We start from the raw sequence: 20,092 nt of genomic DNA, 5'->3' as shown, positions 1-20,092 counted from the left end.
CTGCCTACCACGATACCATCAGGTCTCAAAAACATTTGAAGAATGTGGCTTCACACAATCCAGTGGGTAAGACCAAAGCAATTTTATTCATTTTTCTTCTCATATGAGGATCCTGATTGGAAAAGGGAGGGAGAAGAGTGCCTTTGTGAGCAGAATCCGGGAAGATAGTGGGCCCACTCCGTGTCATTCATACAGATTCTCATACTAGAATCTTTCTCATCCCTCTGACTCCTGAACTTGACTTCAGTCGAGTGCATTTAGCATCCTTTTCTCAAGCTCTCCCACGAAGAGTTGCCTTAAACTTGCCCAAGTTCCCTTGATTAAAGTGTAGGTGACATCAGAGCATAAGGCTCCTTTCACACCCGTCTCTGAGTCTCAGCCTCAGGAAGCTCCGCGGCTTTGGAACAAAGTTGCTGCGTGCACCCGCGGGATGGGCAACCACTCCTCCGTGAGCACGTTCCTTCTGTGGGGATTTTCCAGTTTCCCAGAACTGCAGGGTCTGCTCTTTGTGTTGGTTTTCGTCTCCCTTCTGACCATCCTAGCTGCAAACGTGTCCATAATGGTGGCCATCAAGCTCAGGCACAACCTGCACACCCCCATGTACTTCCTCCTCTGCGGCCTGTCCTTTTCTGAGACCTCTGTCACTCTGGTCGTCGTGCCCCGCATGTTAGCGGACTTGCTGTCGGACAGCAAGACCATGTCTCTTCCTGAGTGTGCCACACAGATGTTTCTCTTCTTGGGCTTGTCAGGCAACAACTGCTTCATCATGGCTGCCATGTCCTATGACCGTTACAGCGCCATTTGCAGCCCACTGCGCTACGCCGTCCTGATGAGCCGGCAGACCTGCGTTCAGCTGCTGACGGCCTCCTGCGTGGCTGGGCTCCTGGTTTCCCTGTGCATTGTCACCACTGTATTCAATTTGTCTTTCTGCGACTCTAACACCATCCAGCATTTCTTCTGTGACATCTCGCCTGTGGTCTGCCTCGCTTGTGATTACACTCCCTATCATGCAATGGCTATTTTTGCGCTCTCAGCCCTTGTGCTGGTGGGTAACTTTATTTTAATTATGACTTCCTATGTCTTCATTGGCTCCGTAGTTACGAAGATGCCTTCTGCACAGGGCAGGCATAAGGCCTTCTCCACTTGCTCCTCCCACCTCACTGTGGTGTGCATCCACTATGGGTTTGCCAGCTTTGTCTATTTGAGACCCAAGGACAGTGACTCATTCCGGGGTGATATGCTGATGGCTGTGACATATACAGTGCTGACACCTCTGCTTAATCCCATTGTTTACAGTCTAAGAAACAAAGAAATGCAGATAGCCCTGAGGAAGGTCCTAGACAGTGTACGCGGGCTTTCCCTACAGACAGTAAACAAAAGAACCCTGAACACTTCTTAAAAGCTTTACAGATTGCTGATTAATAAAAGTGAAGAAGTGGAGTACTTCCAGTAACAATCATCACTTTGTGTACAAAACAATTGAAGTACTTTCTAATTGCCTGATATGCCTTGGTCTCACTCCTTTCCTACCACAAAACCAGATGTAGTTTTCAAATATTTTAAAATGAAATAGAATATTATAATGTGATTACACACATATATGTACATATAGGTGTATACACACACACACATATATATATGCGCATGCTCATCTGCATAATATGTAGAACACTGTATGTTCATAATGTTGGTTGCCTTTGGAGAAGGAAGAAAATTATCCTAAAAAGGAAAAGAAGAAGAATGAGAGAGGGAGACAGAGAGGAGAGAAAATCTTGCTATTTGGGACAATATGGCTGTACCTGGAGACATTATGTTAGGTGAAATAAGCCAGACAAGAAAGAACAAAACTGCAAGACATGTAGAATCTAGGAAAGTCAAATTCATAGAAGCAAAGAGTGGAATGGTAGTTACCAGGGGTGGAAGATTAGGGAAATGGGGAGGTTTTGGTCAAAGAGTACAAAGCTGCAGTTATGTAGAATAAATACATTCTAGAGACTGAATGCACAGCATGATAACTATAGTTAATGATACTGTATTTTTTACTGGAAATTTGCTAAGAGAAATTTCAGGTGCTCTCACCATACCAAACAAGGGAACTATGTGAGGAGATGGAATGTTAGCTTGACTTCAGAAGTCATTTCACTCTGTATATGTATGTCAAAACATCACATTGCACACCTTAAATACATACACTTTTTATTACAAAATAAACAGATAAATACATTTTTTAAGATTAAAATGTGGCAATTGCACTTTATTCAGATCACTTGAATGGAAACCATTTATTTGTAAGAAACATTTCTTTATGAACTTCCTGAAAGAAAAACACATGACATTTCCTCAGTTTATAACCTAATGCTAAGAATAAAGGAGACACTAAATAAACATTCATTGAATTAGAGTTAATGTTTAACTAACAGATATGTATTGAATGCTTGCTCTGTACCAGACGCTGTACTTTGAGCAAAGGATAATTAGTTCAAACTCCCACATTACTACTTTCATCTGCCCACCAAAGTTTCTGCAACTGCATTTCCGACTCTCAATGACCACTTTAATCCTATTTTCTTTCATGACTCAGTTTAAATGTCATTTCCCAAGGAAAGCCTTCCTTGAGCCTCACAAGTAAATGCATTTGTGAAATGATATCATAAGGGATGGAGACGGAGCAAAAAGCCACCCCTGGGGATTTTGACAGGGTGGGACATAGGAGTTTGAGGCCAACAATTGCCATGGCAGCTAAGATTTGTGAAGCTAAGTTCCTGGAGAGGAAAAACTGAAGTGAGCCTGAAATTCTATGTGTAATTTCTCATTAAGGAATTTGACTTCTCCAAAGTTGCACATGGGCTGGTGAGATACCAAACACCAAACATTTTTACAAGCGTCCCCTGCAAATCTGCCTAGAGAGGCTAAAGATCTGCAGAGATTTTGTGCTGGTTTGATAGAGTTTGATGGATAGGCCATTTAATTTAAGGTAGAGGGGCCCCATGACACCTCTACTTTGTGCCTTTTTTTAAGAGTCCTGAAGGACAGTAACTTGAGGAGTAATTGCTACATCCTAGAAATAAGATCAAATCAGAAATAGATCATCCTCAACAAAGCACAACACCCAACTTACACTGGAAATACCATCACCACTCTACTAGAATACAGTTTTAGGAGTTATGTTATATAGAGAGACATCAGTTGTTTCTTTATGTGAATGACCCCTTTGGGCACTATATTTCCTCAAAGTGGCTGCTGTATTTGGGCCTCAAAGGGCTAAATCTAGTGTTCTATCTTCTTGCTGGAAGAAAACTGAATATAGTTTAGAGGAAGATACTCTCATCTAGTGCCTCTACAATTTTTTATCCATATTTCCCATTGTCCAAAAAAATAATAATGTATACCAGTAAACAAGACCAAATGATAAAAGCCTCATATTTCAAAATAAATATTAAAAATGTATCTAGGAAAAACAGAGTTATAAAACGAAGAATCACATCAGAGAACTGAATACAAATAAAATGAAGAATAAAAAGAATCAAGTTTAAATCTTAGAAATAAAAAATAAAATAAATTACATAAATATAAAATAATAAATTATATAAATTACATAAATAAAATAACATGGGTTAATAACAGATTGGACACTGCAGAAAAGAGAATTAGTTAACTGAAAGATAGGTCAGAGAACATCTACTACAGGATGGAGAAAAACTATAAAAAATACAGAGTGTGAGAGCTATGCAGGAAATTATGAAGATATGACACGTGTAATTGAAGTCCAAGAAAAAAGGACAGGTAGAAGAAATTTCTGAAGAATAGTCAATAATAGTTTTCCAAATGGATGAAAGCCCATGATGACAAATACAAAAAACTGCAAATCCCAAACATGACAAGTCTGAGAGCACCCACTCTTACAAAACTCATAAAAAAGCCTCAGAAAGGCAAAAACAAAAGAAAATGTTAAAAACTTCCAGGGGCAAATAAAAGATATATTCCCTTCACAAAAGAGAAAACAAGGGAAGACTGATAGCTAAGTTTTTGAAAAAATGATGGAAACAAAAAATTAAGTCTTAAAATGCCAAATGCTTGGTGACCTAGAATTTTACCCAAATTAGAAATTGCTCTCAAAAATGAAGTTGCAATAAAGACTTTTTATGACCAGAAAAAAACCTGTTAAAAGTTCATCATCAGTAAACCTGTGTTAAAAGAAGAAACAATACAGTTTTTTTAAGCAGAAGGAAAATCATTGCTGGTAGAGACATAGTGTTAAAAAAAGGAAGGAAAGTACCCAAAAGAATAAATACAGAAGAGAGTGGAGGAGGTAGATGGGGGGAACAGCTTTGAGAAATAATGAAGGACTGGAATTGCCTGCATAGGTAGGTAGATGATAATACTGTCACCACTGTCTATAGCCTCAGATTAAAATGGGAAAGAAACAGTCCTATCTTGTAGAAACTTCTAAAACAACAACTTTATCAAAATGTAACTTACATACCCAAAATTTAAATATAGAGGATGATGACTTTTGACTAATGTATACACTTGGACAACCACCACCCCAATCACAACACGCAGTGATGCCCCACCCCCAAGAAATTACTTCTTACACCTTGGCTTTCAATCTTCTCCAATACTCTGCTACAGTTAGAGTTTTACAGAATGACAGAAATGTCAACAACTTGTTAAGTCCCAACCCACTTCAGAAGAAGACAATTTTCCAAAAATGTGCAAAGACTAAGAATCTTTTAATAACAGTTTAAGATCTTTGAAATTTCTCCCAGTTCAAATCCCTGCCTTCTAAGTAGCAATCTACAACCCATAGTAAACAGGAAACTTACAAACAAACATCTTACCAGAGGAGTTCTTGATATCCACAGGGATATCCTTGAGCCTTAATTTTTGACGCACTCTTTGGGGAAAAGGCTTTTTACTAATCCTAATATTCTTTGTCCCCCTTTTGGAGAGACATCTGCTAGTGTAACACACCTGATATCTTTCTAAGCTTTCATTCCCTCCTCCCCTAATTAGTAAATTAGATGGTAGGAAGTTTGGAGGGAAAAGTAGATATGCAGTTATATTAGACTGCAGAGCATCCTTAACAAAATACTGCAAACTGGATGGTTTAAAAAACAGAAATGTATTGTCTTGCAGTTCTGGAGGTTAGGAGTCCAAGGTCAGGTGTTGGCAGGGATGGTTCCTTCTGAGGGTTGCAGAATCTGGTCCATGCCTCTCACCTAGCTTCTGACGGTTTGCTGGCGATCCTTGAAGTTCCTTGGCTTGTAGAGGCACCGTGCATATCTCTGTTTTTATTTTCACATGATGTTTTCTCCCTGTATGCTGTTTCCAAATTCTCCTTTTTTAAAATAAGGATGCCAGTCATATTAGATTAGAAGCTCAGCCTACCCTAAAATGACCTCATCTAAACTAATTGATCTGCAACAAACCTATTCCCAGATCAGGTCACATTCTGAGGGACTGGAGGCTAGGACTTCAACATATGAATTTTTGAAGGATCCAATTCAACCCCACAACAGCAATCCCAGCCCTTCTTTCCCCTTGGTCTTGGGGAGTGTGCCTCTCCTCAGTGCACTTGGCTGTTCTTTGCTGTGCTGTAAGCTGATGGGTGAAGGCCAAGTCTCCTTGGAGAGACCTGAGTGTTTCCCAGTACTACCAGTGAGGGAAAGAGTGTCAAATTCTGGGATTCAGAACATGAAAACACCTGTGCACAAATATGTGCCACATTCAGTGACATCAGCTCTTTCATTTGTACAAGTAATATTTTGCTCTCTCGTATACCTTCTCTTTTTGTCCTTCCCTCAGTTGACTTAGAACTTGGGGGGCGTCAACATGTGTCTGTTGCACATACCTCACTGAGCACTATAACAGGGCCACACCCCACCCCCTGCACCTGGGTGACTGAACTATTCAGAGTGGAAATACAAAAGAAAAGCCTCTGTGTGGACTCATCATAATCAAGTGGGGAGCCTTTAAGCCCCTAGACAAGAGACTTAGATTAAGAAAGGTCCAGCATGTGACAGGTCTTCCAATGCGTGAGAGAAGGAAAGGGGTGGACGGAGGAAGGCCATTTTGGTGGGTGTGCAGTGAGGGTTGCCCCAAATTTATTAGAGTGCTAGGCTCACAGGGAGCTGCCATGTACTGAGAAAGGAATGGAGGAGAAGGGATAGTTTTGGGAGAAGGATGATAAATTCCATCAGGGCACGCTGAGTCTGAGGGTCCTGGGGAAAAAGTCAATGAAGACATTCATCTGTTCAAGGAATGTTCTGTTTGGAGATGGGGATACAGTGACCACACAGATGGCAGCTGAGCCCGTGGTGGAGGCCACTCAAGGGGAACACGGGGTGGGAGAAGGGCAGAGGGCTGAGGAGGAGTCCTGGCGAAGAGCAAAGTATAGGGGGACAGAGGAAGAGGAAGACTGCCGGAAACAGTCAATGAAAAACTTCAACCACCAGCATGCAGAGCTCTCACCACAGCTTTCAGGCGGCCTTGCTGAGTCTGCAGTCAGACCCACCGGGGGCCCTCTCCTTGCCGAGGGCTGTGTCTGTGTGGACTTGAGCCTCAGAACTACTGCACTGGTAGGATTAGAAGACCCATAACTATTGCAAGTAAAAAGGGTTGTATTGAACAACAGGACCAGAGAGATCCCAGAGTGGCTTCCAGGCAGGAAAACAAGGAGGTTTTTTCCAAAGAAATGTTGGCTTCCAAAACCCTACTCTAGGTTTGTCCCATAAGCCTTATGCTGGGAAGAGTCAGCTGAGATTTATACAGTTCCTTCTGTGTTACATGGGTTAGATTTCTCAATGGCCAAACAGAGGAATCATGATCTTTGTTCTGGATTAAATAAAGTGAAAATAAATAGAAGCTTTTCTGAGACACTAATGCCGATGTTCCCAAAAGTTTAAATATCTATTGCCCAAGACAATCTTTATCTGTATCTGAATTGCCTGGCTTGTCAATATTACCATCTATTTCACATCTCTTGGAGACAAGTTTCTTTCCTCAGTATTGCTTTATAAGGTGGAATTCACTTAAATTTGATCTTTGGTTGAAATATCTTTCTATTTAAATAGGACTCATAATGGGTGAATGGGGTTTTAAGCAGAAGCTATTTTCCAAAAGTATTCTTACCTTGGAAAATCCATACCTTAATTTGAATCCAGCAGATGTCCGTGTTAATGATATAATTAACTTTATATATGGAAGTAAACATTCGCTTTTCATATTTGTAGGAGCTCTTCTCTATAAGAGTGATAAAGTTAAAGATAAGTATCTTTTAAGGATCCAGCATGAATGTTTCCCACACCCAAATGTTTGTTATTTATATCTGGTCGACTTCAGGCAAACCAGTGTGTTCGAGCCATCAGTTTCCTCATGGCCTCTTTCACTTCCTTGTTCCTCAGACTGTAGATGAGGGGGTTCAGCATGGGCACCACCACTGTGTAGATCACAGATGCCACTTTGACCTGATCTGCTGAATAACTTGACTTGGGCATCACATAAACAAACAAAACTGTCCCATAAAACAAAGTGACTGCAGTGAGGTGGGAAGTGCAGGTAGAGAAGGCCTTCTTCCTCCCCTCAGTGGAGCGCATATTCAGGATTGCCTGCAGGATGTAGCTGTAGGACACAATTACGGTGGACAGGGTGCTTATTAGAACCGATGCGGAAGAGATGGCAGGAGATATTTCAGCAATGTAAACATGGCCACAAGAAAGCTTCAAGAGCGGGAAGAGGTCACAGAAAAAATGGTTGATTTTGTTTGGTCCACAGAAGGATAGATTCATCAAGCAGCATGTGAATGATGAAGCGTTCATGCATCCACCCAGGTAGGAAGCCCCCAGCAGGAGGAAGCAGACCACCGGGGACATGTGGGTGGAGTAGAGAAGTGGGGAGCAGATGGCCACATAGCGGTCATAGGCCATGGCAGCCAGCAGGAAGCACTCTGTGGTCCCAAAAGTGACATCGGAGCCAAGCTGAGCTATACAGCCAATGACGGAAATAGTAGTTCTCTCTCTTAGGAAACTCATAAGCATGACTGGTGTGACTGATGTGGAGTACCCGATGTCCACAAAGGCCAAGTGGCTGAGGAAGAGGTACATGGGGGTGTGAAGCTGTGGGCTGCTTCGGATTAACATGATTATGCTGGTATTTCCCACTATGGTAACTATATAAACCCCTAGAAAAATCACAAATAAGATGGCACATAATATGGGATTATCTGTTAATCCCAGGATAATGAACTCTGCTACTGTGGTGTGGTTTGCAGTCTCCATCTATTCATTGAACGGTGCCTATTGAAATCAGAACCAGAAGAGATTAAATTGGCTGAAATGACCCCACATTTCATGTCTATACCAAAACATGACCTTAAAATTAAAGTTTTTAAATGGCAACTTTCCCTCACTTACAGAATACTTTTGCACACAAATTTTCTTTACAAATTCCATGAAAATGCTACAATTGAAGCTTTACCTTAGGACCCAGAGATCTTACTCTTATTTGTACACTGTGGAGTAAGTCTTCCCCATGTATACAAGAGATATGCTAAAGGATGTTTACAGCAATATTGATTACAATAACATAAACTGTAAATAACCTAAGAGATATAGAAAGGCCAGCTCTTGATTTTCCATCACCCTCCCAAATGTACCTCAGCCCCACTATTTACTGTCTTAGTAAATACTATCTCCACTTATCGAATTATTAGGCTTGAAAATATGGATTTGACTTTGACATCTCTTTCTTACTTGATCCTTTTTCTGGAATATAAAAATCACATCCTTAGTCATAACTGATACCAAGGGTTAGGAGGTATCTATGTTCAAGATGAAAACATCAAATAGAATTTTACTATTGTTATGAGCCATATCCTGGGTATTCTGAAAAATCTTCTAGGACTGAACTCCTCTGCCACACCTTTTTCATCCTTATGGGATTTCATGAAGCAATGAGTCTAGGTATTTTTATGGACTAGGATTAATTGGAAAGTGAACTGAAGCCTTCTGGGACCTGAAATACATAAGTTTTGACTTCATCAGTTCTATTAAGCAACTATAGGGAAATAAGAAATGGGGGTGTATGATGGGGTGGGGGAAAGGAGTAGTTAGAGAGGAAGGGATAGGGGGAGCCAGCTAGGAAAGCGAGGAAATTAGATTGAAAGAAATATGAGCATTTCAGAAAAATATACCCTTAGTTCAAATTAGAGCATATGAAGAGGGACAGAGAGCATCTGGTAATCACAGTTCAGGCATCCTGCAGCTCCTCTAATTTGAAGACCAACATATTCCTCTGAATAATTTGATTTTTTCTGAAGAATCTCTATCTGAAGAAGAATTAGGAAACCTACATACATAGCTCTCAGCTAATCATGCATGTTTTACTCAGTGCTACATGTGAACCATGACAATGGTATGCTCTTGCATGTGTAGTGCTAGGATTATGGGTCTGAATTCTCGAGTTCTGGCTTTTTTTAACCAAAGACCCAAACATGAAATGCATTTTATATTTTAATAAACATAGATGTATGAAAGACACAAAAGTTTTCGCAGTTGGGTATGAGTATCAGCATGGAAGGCAAAGCAATGTGCAGAAATACCATGGACTTCGGAGACATGCAAACCTGAATTTAGAGCTCTGCCTCTCACTGTCTCTGGAGTCATGGCAAGTTACAAAGGATTTTTTGATCTTCTGTTTCCTTACCTGTAAAAAGGAAATAGTCATACATACCTCATGTGATTCTTGTGTTAAATGATATGATATGGGTGAAAACACCAAGCTCCGTTTACACAACAAACAGATGTTCAGTACATATAAGAGAATCAAATCTTTCTGTATCCTTAGAAATGAACAAGTTTAAGTAAGTGGCATATCCACTGCAATGCTACGAATAAGCCCAAAGGAATTGTTACCGTACAGCAAAGCCATATTTAAGTACACTTATGTCACTTGAGGTAAAGCTCCAATCACTTATTTCACTTGTAATTACAAATTAATTACTTATTTTGATACTACACTAAGAATCATTTGGGACAGAGAAATTACATGTACACATCTACTGGAATAGAGAAATAACACGTAAACATGATTATGTAAAAGTGTAGGAATGATTTTCTAAATACCCTGAGGTCCTGCCCATTTATTTTTTAATTGCATGAAAAGAAATGTTAAATTTCAATTTCATTAAATTGAAAAAAATCAGAACATTTTACTATCATTAAAGTAGATTATTAGCTCAACATGACTAATACTGTTGTGGCAATTTGTGACATTTCTGAAATGTGGCTGTATTCAGTGGTACAGGTTTTCATGTCTCCTATGTTTAGAGATAATTTGGGGTTTCTAGTACAGTTTAGTTTACAAATCAAGCATCCAATGAAATTGCAATGTTATTTCCAACATGAAATAAGTGACAAACCCTTAAAAACTCTTATGTGTCTTCTACATGTTGTATAGATTTGCCCCGGGATTCTTGAGATACACACCATGCTTACTGGCAGTAGGCATTTCTCACACATACACTGTTCCCTCTCCTTGTCAACTCTGATCCATCACATGTATTTTTTAAAATTTTGATATCATTAATGTACAACTACTTGAACAATATCATGGTTACTAGACTCCCCCCATTATCAAGTCCCCACCACATAACCCATTACAGTCACTGTCCATCAGCGTAGTAAGATGCTATAGAATCATTACTTGTCTTCTCTGTATATACTGCCTCCCCCATGCCCTCCCTGCTACATTATGTCTGCTAATTGTAATGCCCCATTTCCCCCTTATCCCTCCCTTCCCACCCATCCTCACCAGTTCCTTTCCCTTTGGTATCTGATAGTCCATTCTTGGGTTCTGTGAGTCTGCTGCTGTTTTGTTCCTTCAGCTTTTGCCTTGTTCTTATACTCCACAGATGAGTGAAATCATTTGATACTTGTCTTTCTCCGCCTGGCTTATTTCACTGAGCATAATGCCCTCTAGCTCCACCCATGTTGCTGCAAATGGTAGGGTTTGTTTTTTTCTTATGGCTGAATAATATTCCATTGTGTATATGTACCACATCTTCTTTATCCATTCATCTACTGATGGACACTTAGGTTGTTTCCATTTCTTGGCTATTGTAGATAGGGCTGTGATAAACATAGGGGTGCATCTGTCTTTTTCAAACCGGGCTCATGCATTCTTAGGGTAAATTCCTGGGAGTGGAATTCCTGGGTCAAATGGTATGTCTATTTTGAGTTTTTTGAGGAACCTCCATACTGCTTTCCACAATGGCTGAACTAGTTTACATTCCCACCAGCAGTGTAGGAGGGTTCCCCTTTCTCCACATCCTCGCCAACATTTGTTGTTGTTTGTCTTTTGGATATTGGCCATCCTAATTGGTGTGAGGTGAGACCTCATTGTGGTTTTAATTTGCATTTCTCTGATGACTAGCGATGTGGAGCATCTTTTCATGTGCCTGTTGGCTATCTGAATTTCTTCTTTGGAGAAGTGTGTCTGTTCAGCTCCTCTGACCATTTTTTAATTGGATTATTTGCTTTTTGTTTGTTGATGTGCATGAGCTCTTTATATAATTTGGATGTCAACCCCTTATTGGATCTGTCATTTGTGAATATATTCTCCCATACTGTAGGAAGTCTTTTTGTTCTATTGATGGTGTCTTTTGCTGTACAGAAGCTTTTAAGTTTGATACAGTCCCACTTGTTCATTTTTTCTTTTGTTTCCCTTGCCCGGGGAGATATGTTCATGAAGAAGTTGCTCATGTTTATGTCCAAGAGATTTTTACCTATGTTTTTTTCTAAGAGTTTTATAGTTTCATGACTTACATTCAGGTCTTTGATCAATTTTGAGTTTACTTTTGTGTATGGGATTAGACAATAATCCAGTTTCATTCTCTTACATGTAGCTGTCCAGTTTTGCCAACACCAGCTGTTGAAGAGGCTGTCATTTCCTCATTGTATGCCCATGGCCCCTTAATTGTGTATTAATTGACCATATATGCTTGGGTGTATATCTGGGTTCCCTATTCTGCCCCACTATGGGTCTATGGGTCTGTTCTTGTGCCAGTACCAAATTATCTTGATTACTGTGGCTTTGTAGTAGAGCTTGAAGTCAGGGTGCATAATTTCCCCTGCTTTATTCTTCCTTCTCAGGATTGCTTTGGCTATTCAGGGTCTTTTGTCTTTCCATATGAATTTTAGAACTATTTTCTCTAGTTCATTGAAGAATGCTGTAGGTATTTTGATAGGGATTGCATTGAATCTATAAATTGCTTTGGGCAGGATGACCATTTTGACAATATTAATTCTTCCTAGCCAAGAGCATGGGATGAATTTTCATTTATTAGTGTAATTTCTCTTAAGAGTGTCTTACAGTTTTCAGGATAGGTCTTTCACTTCCTTGGTTAGGTTTATTCCTAGGTATTTTATTCTTTTTGATGCAATTGTGAATGGAATTGTTTTCCTGATTTCTCTTTCTGCTAGTTCATCGTTAGTGTATAGGAATGCAACAGATTCACATGTATTTTTTTAAATAAAACAATGAAGCTCACAGTAACATTTTTCTTATGAACTTGCCACCCACCACCTCCACACTAACTTTAGTTGTGTTCTTGAAGCATGGTCATATGGCTGAACATCCTCTAGTTTGAAGGCCAAGTTCCTTTGATTCTGGGCTCATAGGAACACATTGATCAATAATCTTTAGAAGAAAACTAATGCTGATAATCCACATTGGGAGGACCCAGCTTCTCAGACACCTTAAGTCCAGTGACTTAGGGAATGGCCATGCTGTGGGGTTCCATCTATCCTACACAGACACGTTCCTGTAGATTTTTAAGGAAGCCCAATTGTGGCTGATGAATAGTACAAACAGGTAGCCACTGATTCCACAAAACATCCCAGATGATATCTAGGAAAAGTAAATTCCTTTTACCCTTGTTCTCTTCCTAACATTTTGTTTACACCACTTGATTAGTATCCATTATAGTTGAAGATCTTGTTCACTCCTTGGTGGGAAGGTGCTGTATCTATGACTATTTCCGTATCCCTCCATAATTGTGCAATGCTGGTAATATAGGAAACACTAAAGATATGCTTATTGAATTAGTGTTAAGCTATTTAAAAAAAGCTTTTGGTGTATCTAACAAGTTCTATGACCTAAAGATAAATAGATAGTTCCATATCTCTATCTTTACCCAACTACAAACCATTTTATAATTGTATTCATCACTTGACCCCCTTCCAATGAGAGACAGACTCCTAGTTTATGTCTCAGGTTTAAATTTACATCACCATGGAAGCCTCCCCTGACACCCTGGATTAAGTTATACTCTCCTTGTGAACAGTGTCAAAGCTACATGAAATAAGTTTTGCACTTATCAAACTTTAAATTGTATAGGTACTGTTGTAAACAATTGCTTTAATGTCTTTTTTGTTCACTGTCCTATAACTTCTAAGAGGGAGGGAACATGTCTGCCTTCCTTGTGAAATATTTTATTCTTAGAATATTGCAGAATGCCTGGGACATAGCAGTACAAATGAATGCATGGGTGAGTGAATAAATGAATGATCTACTTAAATATTTTTATTTTATTTTAGTAAGAACACTTAGCATGAGACTTATCCTCTTAACAGGTTTTTAAGTGTCTAGTGAAGTACTGTTAACTCTAGGTATGTTCTTTCAGCAGCCATTTATAGCTTATTTATCTTGCTTAACTGAAACTTTATGCCTGATGATTAGCAACTCCACATTTCACTCTAACCCCAGCCCCTGGCAACCATCATTCTATTCTTGAGTTAGTGCATTTATCTATATTAGATGATACATAAAATGGAATCATTCAGTATTAGTCCTGCTGTGACTGGCTTATTTTACTTAACATAATGTTCTCCAGGTTCGCCTATGTTGTCACATATTGCAGAATTCCCTTCTTTTTTTAAGACCGAATAATGTTCCAATGTATGTACATACCAAATTTTCTTTATCCATATATCTGTTGATGGAAATTTAGTTTGTTTCTCCATCTTGACTATTGTGAAGAGCAATGTAGTGAACATGGCAGTGCAGATAAGTCTCTGAGAAAAACTGAAATCTCTAGGATTCATGGGACACAAATCACATTTGTAGCAATTGGAAAACCATATTATAATCTTTAAAAATAATGAATCAGAAGCGGTAGGGAAGGTTTTGGAGGCAGGGAGGCAATTCAGGAGGCTGAAAAATATCCAGACTTAATCATAAACATCTAAAATAAAGCAGTGACAGAGTGTGGCAGTGAACATCTTCTTGAGAACATTACAGAGAGGAACAGTTGGTAAATTCCATGCTGCATCAGCCTGGGTGTCTTAATCCATAATTTTATATTCTGGAAATTCCAACTGGATTGCTGGGAGAAAGCTGCACTGTGCCCCAGCCTCCTCCCCACTACCATACCCTGGAAGCTTTTTCTGCAAAAAGGCTTGTCTGCAAAGGTTCAAAACAAACTGGAAACTCGCAAAGGGACTCTCAAAGCCTAAGGCTTCATAGGTCCCTTTGTGTCACTTGAGCTGTCTGGTGCAAAACTGGAACAAATTCTTTTGGCCTGATTTATTTAGGTGGAAATAAGCTTTTCTAAGACTTCAGCATCACTATTTCCAAAGATTATGATAATCCTATATAAGAGGTGAAATCTTCCAGGAACAGTGACCTGAACTGTCAACACTACCATCAATTGCACTTCCATTGAGTATGTGATGCTGTCGGAGATGTTAATTTATAAGATGATATTTTAAAAATATATAACTTAACAGAAGAAAAAGAAAATACCCTTTAGGCATAGAGTCCCTTAACAATGAGCAAAGGAGAGAAAAAGGGAGAATTTATTCTTCAGATCTCCAAACCCTGAAATATATACATTTAATTTGAACCCAGCAGAATTTCATGATATATTCTGTGACTAGAAAATTACAAATTAAATGAACCAACAGAAAGAGAAATCAGGAAAACAACTCCATTCACAATTGAATAAAAAAAAATAAAATACCTAGGAATAAACCTAACCAAAGAAGTGAAAGACTTATACTCTGAAAACTACAAGTCACTCTTAAGAGAAATTAAAGGGGACACTAACAGATGGAAACTCATCCCATGCTCGTGGCTAGGAAGAATTAATATCGTCAAAATGGCCATCCTGCCCAAAGCAATATACAGATTTGATGCAATCCCTATGAAACTACCAGCAACATTCTTCAATGAACTGGAACAAATAATTCAAAAATATGGAAACACCAAAGACCCCAAATAGCCAAAGCAATCCTGAGAAAGAAGAATAAAGTAGGGGGCATCTCACTCCCCAACTTCAAGCTCTACTATAAAGCCATAGTAATCAAGACAATTTGGTACTGGCACAAGAGCAGAGCCACAGACCAATGGAACAGACTAGAGAATCCAGACATTAACCCAGACATATATGGTCAATTAATATTTGATAAACGAGCCATGGACATACAATGGGGAAATGACAGTCTCTTCAACAGATGGTGCTGGCAAAACAGGACAGCTACATGTAGGAGAATGAAACTGGACCATTGTCTAACCCCATATACAAAAGTAAACTCAAAATGGATCAAAGACCTGAATGTAAGTCATGAAACCATTAAACTCTTGGAAGAAAACATAGGCAAAAACCTCTTAGACATAAACATGAGTGACCTCTTCTTGAACATATCTCCCCGGGCAAGGAAAACAACAGCAAAAATGAGTAAGTGGGACTATATTAAGCTGAAAAGCTTCTGTACAGCAAAAGACACCATCAATAGAACAAAAAGGATCCCTACAGTATGGGAGAATATATTTGAAAATGACACATCGATAAAGGCTTGACGTCCAGAATATATAAAGAGCTCACACGCCTCAACAAACAAAAAACAAATAACCCAATTAAAAAATGGGCAGAGGAACTGAACAGACAGTTCTCCAAAAAAGAAATACAGATGGCCAACAGACACATGAAAAGATGCTCCACATCGCTAATTATCAGAGAAATGCAAATTAAAACTACAATGAGGTATCACCTCACACCAGTAAGGATGGCTGCCATCCAAAAGACAAACAACAACAAATGTTGGCAAGGCTGTGGAGAAAGGGGAACCCTCCTACACTGCTGGTGGGAATGTAAGTTAGTTCAACCATTGTGGAAAGCAGTATGGAGGTACATCAAAATGCTCAAAACAGACTTACCATTTGACCCAGGAATTGCACTCCTAGGAATTTACCCTAAGAATGCAGCAATCAAGTATGAGAAAGATCAGTGCACCCCTATGTTTATCGCAGCACTATTTACAATAGCCAAGAATTGGAAGCAACCTAAATGTCCATCGATAGATGAATGGATAAAGAAGATGTGGTACATATACACAATGGAATACTACTCAGCCATAAGAAAAGGGCAAATCCAATTATTTGCAGCAACATGGATGGAGCTGGAGGGTATTATGCTCAGTGAAACAAGCCAAGCAGAGAAAGAAAAATACCAAATGATTTCACTCATCTGTGGAATATAAGAACAAAGGAAAAACTGAAGGAACAAAACAGCAGCAGAATCATAGAACTCAAGAATGGACTAACAGGTACCAAAGGGAAAGGGACTGAGGAGGATGGGTGGGTAGGGAGGGATAAGGGGGGGAGAAGTAGGGGGGTATTAAGATTAGCATGCATGGGAGGGTAGGAGAAAAGGGAGGGCTGTACAACACAGAGAAGGCAAGTAGTGATTCTACAACATTTTGCTATGCTGATGGACAGTGACTGTAAAGGGGTTTATAGGGGAGACCTGATATAGGGGAGAGCCTAGTAAACATAATATTCGTCATGTAAGTGTAGATTAGTGATACCAAAAACAAAACAAAACAAAACAAACAAACAAACAAAAAGGACAGTTCCTGTGTGGTAACCTCCAATGAGTTCTACACAAGGGTATAAAGGGCATATACAAGTGTAGGCAAAGGGTCTGTTTGCGTTTATACAGAAGATCAAAGCCTAATTGGGCTACCCCGAAAATGAACTAAGATACAATATGAAAGAGAACTTCCAACATCAGCACTCTCTGGAAGACTCATGCCAGAAGATGATCATCAAGAAACCCCAACAAAGATCCACACACTGCTACAGCTGTGGATGCACTCATCCCACCAGCTCCTGGACTTGCCATGGGAATGAAGAAGGAGATATCTAAGCTGGCCTGTGCATACAGTAAAACAACAAATTTGACTGGATCTATACTGTTGGAACTCAACCAAGAATTAGGAGAGGTGCAAATTGTAGCGCTCCAAAATCTTACAACTACAGACTATTTACTGTTAAAAGAACATAAGGGATGTGAACATTCCCCAGGAATGGGTTGTTTTAATTTGTCTGATTTCTCTCAGACTGTTCAAGTTCAGTTGGACAATATCCACCATATCATAGATAAGTTTTCACAAATGCCTAAGGTGCCTAACTGGTTTTCTTGGTTTCACTGGAGATGGCTGGTAATTACAGGTATGCTTTGGTTATGTAACTATACTCCTATTATGTTAATGTGTGTGTGCAATTTAAGTAGTAGCTTAAAACCTATACATGCTGAAGTTACTCTACAAGAAGATATGTCAAAGAAATAATCAAATCTTCCCATGTTTTCTTCCACCTGCTACTTCTAAAGCTTTTCTTCTTCCTTCCTAATTACAACCCTTAAATAGAATTCATGCCTCATATCAAATTTACCGAGTATCATAATTCTTCCAAGTGGTAAAGATACCTCAAGACAAATGCTGGGCATAGAAGCTACAGGGCATAAATATGCAAAGAAATAAAAAGCTAACCATTTCAAACAATAAGGCTTCTCTCTCACTTACCAACTTTACATTTCCCTGTATGGCCCCGGAAGATGACTGGTTAGCCAGAGACGGGTAAGATTCCTCAAGGGAGGAACAACCTAAGACAGGCACAGTCGCAGGGGGGTCATCAGGTGAGAAATTGGGGATCAACAGAGGTGAGGCTTAGAACCTCACCCCCCCGTTCTGAGAGAAATCTTCTGCATATGTGGATGTTTTATTGCCCTTGTCTACCTTGGATTAACACATAGTCTACAGGCACACACCTGATCATCTACATTTGCTCCCTTACAACACTAAACTATGTTTTCTACCTTTATCTTGCATCTACCTACCACTTCAGCATTTTATTAAAAATAATAATAATAAAGAGAGAAATGTGGTATCCACATATAAATCAAGTATAAAAACCAAATGAGTATTCATATTTGAACTGCCTGTTTAGAGTTCATAATGCATGAGCAAAACCGAAAGTTTCTGTGATGACTGCCCTTGTACTGTTCACTATGTAACTTATTCATTATGTAAGTATTTGTTCTCCATGTAAGAACTTGTTTGTTATGCCTCAGAAGATTGGAGACTGACGAAAATTAGGCTTGGGGTGGAATAATGATTGTGCATTGAGCATTGACTCCCCTATACAGAATTTTATTGTCGTTAACAACCATTTGATCAATAAATATGAGAGATGCCCTCACAAAAAAAAAAAAAAAAAAGGACAGACTTCCAATGGTAAAATAAATAAGTAACTGGGATGTAATGTATAGTATAAGGAATATAGTCAAGATATTGTAACAGCTTGGTAGGGTGATAGCTGGAACCTAGAATTATGTATATAAATGTTTTATCACTGTGAAACTAATGTAATGTAATGCTGTGCGTCAACTACCCTTCAATAAAAAATTATTATCTAAAAAAAAAAAAAAGAAAATTACAAATTAAAGTTGATGTTACCCAACATACTGGTATTGTATATTTAAGATAGTTCTTCCCATAAAATGATAAGGCAAATGAACAATATAAATATCTATCACACATACCCCCAAAACTATTGTTTTTCATTTTCCAGAATCACTTTGGATTTCTTTCAAAATGACCAATGACTTCTAGCCATCCATTTTCTCATGGCCTCTTTCACCTCTTTGTTCCTCAGACTGTAGATCAGGGGGTTCAACATAGGGACCAGTACTGTGTAGAACACAGACACCACTTTAATACAGTCAGGTGAGTAGCTTGACTTTGGTATGATATAAACAAACGTGACGGTCCCAAAAAATAAAGTGACTGCAGTGAGGTGGGACGTGCAGGTAGAGAAGGCCTTGTACCTCCCCTCGGTGGAGCGCATCTTCAGGATGGAGTGGAGGATGTATACATACGAAACAACTATAATAAACAGTGTGATTACAATGATTGATCCAGCTAAGATGGCAGGAGATATTTCAGCAACATAAATATGGGTACAAGATAGCTTCACTAGTGGTGGGAAGTCACAGAAGAAATGATTGATTTTTCTTGGCCCACAGAAAGTCAGGCTCAATAAACAGCCAATGAACAATGAAGCATTCACACATCCACCCAGATAGGAAGCCACCAATAAGGTGATGCAGACTCTGGAAGACACTTGAATAGAGTAGAGAAGTGGGGAGCAGATGGCCACATAGCGGTCATAGGCCATGGCAGCCAGCAGGAAGCACTCAGCCGTTCCAAAGATGATATCGGAGCCAAGCTGGGCTATGCAGCCAGCCACAGGGATAGTAGTTCTCTCTCTTAGGAAACTCACAATCATAAGGGGTGTGACTGATGTGGAGTACCCAATGTCCACAAAGGCCAAATGGCTGAGGAAAAGGTACATGGGGGTGTGAAGTTGAGGGCTTCTTTGGATTAACATGATTATGCTGATATTGCCCAACAGAGTAGCAGCATAGATTCCTAGAAAAACCACAAAAAAGATGGGGCGAAGTGTAGGATCCTCTGTTAAACCCAAAATAATGAACTCTGTCACCATTGTGTGGTTACCAGGCTCCATCTTGCTAGGACTGATGTCTATTGAAATAAATACCAGTGAGTATTAAATTAAATTATTTCATTGTTAATGTATTTTCCATTCAGCCTATTAAAAAAATCAAACCATAGGTCTCTTTTTTCTGATGCTTACACTTCACAAAACATTTCCAAATGTTTAGATTATGCATGATTTGGGAATATTAATGTCCATTATCTTAAGAGCAATGATACTCACAAAGGGA

General features: G+C 39.3%; 3 protein-coding genes across 3 annotated transcripts; 1 reads left to right on the top strand and 2 right to left on the bottom strand.

The window, feature by feature from the left end:
- The first annotated feature begins 276 nt into the window (after nucleotides 1–276).
- On the top strand, nucleotides 277–1,399 carry LOC118914833 (olfactory receptor 10T2-like). Its single transcript, XM_036890074.2, has one exon. It carries the CDS (start codon nucleotides 431–433, stop codon nucleotides 1,397–1,399), a length of 969 nt encoding a protein of 322 aa, XP_036745969.1. The 5' UTR covers nucleotides 277–430.
- Nucleotides 1,400–6,821: 5,422 nt separating this feature from the next.
- Nucleotides 6,822–8,279, bottom strand: LOC118914473 (olfactory receptor 481). Its single transcript, XM_036889437.2, has one exon. It carries the CDS (start codon nucleotides 8,277–8,279, stop codon nucleotides 7,341–7,343), a length of 939 nt encoding a protein of 312 aa, XP_036745332.2. The 3' UTR covers nucleotides 6,822–7,340.
- A 10,654-nt stretch (nucleotides 8,280–18,933) lies between these two features.
- Nucleotides 18,934–19,872, bottom strand: LOC118914480 (olfactory receptor 481-like). Its single transcript, XM_036889444.2, has one exon. The coding sequence runs from the start codon at nucleotides 19,870–19,872 to the stop codon at nucleotides 18,934–18,936; it is 939 nt and encodes a 312-aa protein (XP_036745339.2).
- Nucleotides 19,873–20,092: the final 220 nt, after the last annotated feature.

Source organism: Manis pentadactyla, chromosome 9 (genome assembly GCF_030020395.1).
Source record: "Manis pentadactyla isolate mManPen7 chromosome 9, mManPen7.hap1, whole genome shotgun sequence".
NCBI classification, from domain to species: domain Eukaryota; kingdom Metazoa; phylum Chordata; class Mammalia; order Pholidota; family Manidae; genus Manis; species Manis pentadactyla.
The sequence above is the reverse complement of the archived record's forward strand: the minus strand, read 5'-3'. Positions and strand labels throughout refer to the sequence as shown.